The sequence below is a fragment of the Olea europaea genome, unplaced genomic scaffold (genome assembly GCF_002742605.1).
Source record: "Olea europaea var. sylvestris unplaced genomic scaffold, O_europaea_v1 scaffold2889, whole genome shotgun sequence".
Lineage (NCBI taxonomy): Eukaryota > Viridiplantae > Streptophyta > Magnoliopsida > Lamiales > Oleaceae > Olea > Olea europaea.
The window spans coordinates 13,958-17,035 of NW_019247440.1; the positions used below are offsets into that span (position 1 = coordinate 13,958).

The window sequence follows — 3,078 nt, forward strand, 5'->3', positions numbered from 1 at the left end:
ATGTTAGAGCATTTTATATTTTGCAGTATCTGTTCTTGTTTCTCTGCATCGCATGCTTCATCTGTACCACTGTTCAATGGGCTCAATTTCTCTGACTGGTGTGAACAAGTCCAGTTCAACTTAGGTGTTTTGGATTTGGACTTGGCACTTCAAGTTGAGAAACCTGCTGATCTCACTGATGAGAGCAGTGCTGATGAAAAATCTTTCCATAAGGCTTGGGAAAGGTCTAACAGATTAAGCCTAATGTTTATGCGAATGACCTTGGCAAAGAATATCAAGTCTACTATCCCTAAAACTGAGAGCGCCAAGGAATATATGAAGTTTGTGGAAGAACGTTCCCAAACAACTGACAAATCGCTTGCTGGCACACTGATGGGTACATTAACCACCATGAAATTTGATGGTTCTCGTACCATGCATGAGCACGTTACTGAAATGAGTAACATTGCAGCAAGACTTAAGACTCTTGGGATGACTGTGGATGAGAAGTTCCTAGTACAGTTTATCATTAACTCTTTGCCTCCTGAGTATGGTCCATTCCATATGAATTATAATACCTTAAATGACAAATGGAATGTGAATGAATTGCACAGTATGCTCGTGCAAGAGGAGACAATGCTTAAGAATCAAGGAACTCATTCTATTCATCTTGTAAGTCGTCAAGGAGCTGGAAAGAAATATAAGAAAAGGTCTGGAAAGGGCATTAAGTAAGGACCACTAAAGATAAATGAGTTTTCTGCCCAAATCCACAATAAGGAACACAAGAAAGATGTGTGTCATTTCAGTCGCAAACCTGGGCACCATAAAAAGGACTGCCTGAAACGTAAGGCATGGTTCGAAAGTAAAGGTAAGATTATTTCTTACGTATGTTTCTAATCTAATTTGGCAGAAGTTCCTTATAATACTTGGTGGATTGATTCTGGATGTACCACTCATGTTACTAATACGATGCAGGGATTCCTTTCAACCCAGACCATAAATCCAAATGAAAAGTTTGTCCTCATGGGAAATCGAGTCAAAGCTCCAGTTGAAGCCATTGGAACTTATCGTTTGATTTTAGATACTGAACATCATTTAGATTTATTTCAAACACTTTATGTACCTTCCATTTCTCGCAATTTAGTTTCTTTATCAAAACTTGATTCCGCTGGATATTTTTGTAATGGTGGAAATGGATGTTTGAATTTGTTTAAGCAAAATCATCTTACTGGTTTCGCTATTCTTTGTGATGGCTTATACAAATTAAAGCTTGATAATCTTTTTGCTGAGACTCTTTTAACCTTGCATCATAATGTTGGTATTAAACGTGGTTTACTGAATGAACGGTCTGCTAACTTGTGGCATAAACTTTTGGGTCACATATCCAAGGAAAGGATGGAAAGATTAGTAAAGAATGAAATTCTTCATGACTTGGATTTTAGTGATCTTGGAATTTGTGTGGATTGTATTAAGGGTAAACAATCCAAACACACAAAGAAAGGAGCCACAAGAAGCACACAGCTTCTTGAGATAATACACACCGATATATGTGGGCCTTTTGATGTTTCATCATTTGATGGAGAAAAGTATTTTATCACCTTTATTGATGATTTTTCACATTATGGCTATGTTTATTTGTTGCATGAAAAGTCTCAAGCTGTAAATGCTTTAGAGATCTTTGTCAATGAAGTTGAACGGCTATTAGACAGAAAGGTGAAAATTATTAGATTTGATAGAGGTGGTGAATATTATGGAAAATATGATGAAACTGGACAACACCCTGGTCCATTTGCTAAATTTCTTAAAAGACATGGCATATGTTCTCAATACACTATGCCAGGCACACCACAACAAAATGGTGTGGCTGAAAGACGTAATCGTACTCTAATAGAAATGGTTAGGTGTATGTTGAGCAATTCATCTTTACCTATTTCCTTGTGGATGTTTGCATTAAAGACTGTCATGTATCTACAAAACAGGGTTCCTAGTAAGGTAGTTCCAAAGACTCCTTTTGAACTGTGGACGGGAAGGAAACCCAGTTTAAGGCACCTGCATTTTTGGGGTTGCCCGACAGAAGCTAGAATTTATAATCCACATGAAAAGAAGCTGGACTCAAGAACAATCAGTGAATTTTTCATTGGTTATCCAGAAAAATCAAAAGGGTATAGATTTTATTGTCTTAATCATAGTACTAAAATTGTTGAAACTGGAAATGCTAGGTTCATTGAGAATGGTGAAGTTAGTGGGAGTTTGGAACCACGAAATGTGGAAATACAAGAAGTTAGAGTTCAAGTTTCTCTACTCTCAACTTCTTCTAATGTTGTTGTTCCTCAAATTGTTGGACGGCATAACAATTTACCTGAACAACAAATAAATGAACAAACACCCCACAATGAAGTTGCTACTAATGAACCTGCATTAAATGAACCACAAGAAATAGCATTAAGAAGGTCACAAAGACAACGTAGACCTGCTATTTCTGATGATTATGTGGTTTACCTACAAGAGTCTGAATTTGACTTGGGAATTATTGATGATGATCCAGTTTCATTTTCACATGCCATTATAGAGCGACAATTCTGATAAGTGGTTAGATGCTATGAAAGATGAGTTAAAATCTATGGAGCATAATGAAGTCTGGGATCTCGTCGAATTACCAGAATCATGTAAAAGAGTTGGGTGTAAATGGGTCTTTAAGACCAAGCGCGACTCTAATGGTAATATTGAACGATATAAAGCTAGACTAGTTGTCAAAAGTTTTACTCAGAAAAGTGGCATTGATTATAAGGAGACATTTTTGCCAGTCTCCAAGAAAGACTCACTCAGAATTATAATGGCTTTAGTAGCTCATTATGACTTAGAGCTACATCAAATGGATGTGAAAACCGCCTTTCTAAATGGAAATTTAGATGAAGAAGTTTATATGGATCAGCCTGAAGGTTTTTCAGTTAAAGGAAAGGAACACATGGTGTGTAAGTTAAAGAAATCAATATATGGACTTAAACAGGCTTCCCGTCAATGGTATCTTAAGTTCAACGATATCATTATTTCTTTTGGATTTAAGGAAAACATCGTTGACCGATGTATATAACTAAAGGT

The 3,078-nt window shown here is 36.5% G+C and overlaps 1 protein-coding gene and 1 long non-coding RNA gene across 2 annotated transcripts; both read left to right on the forward strand.

Annotated features, from left to right (window-relative positions):
- On the forward strand, positions 1–711 carry LOC111384288. Its single transcript, XM_023008552.1, has one exon. It carries the CDS (start codon positions 1–3, stop codon positions 709–711), a length of 711 nt encoding a protein of 236 aa, XP_022864320.1.
- A 74-nt stretch (positions 712–785) lies between these two features.
- LOC111384290 lies at positions 786–1,118 on the forward strand. Its single transcript, XR_002700871.1, has 2 exons — positions 786–847; positions 955–1,118. It is a non-coding gene; the product is annotated as an uncharacterized LOC111384290 (long non-coding RNA).
- Positions 1,119–3,078: the final 1,960 nt, after the last annotated feature.

What these genes read in the sequence shown, in the direction of transcription:
- LOC111384288 (XM_023008552.1), top strand. Translation starts at nt 1, where the DNA reads ATGTTAGAGCATTTTATATTTTGCAGTATCTGTTCTTGTTTCTCTGCA.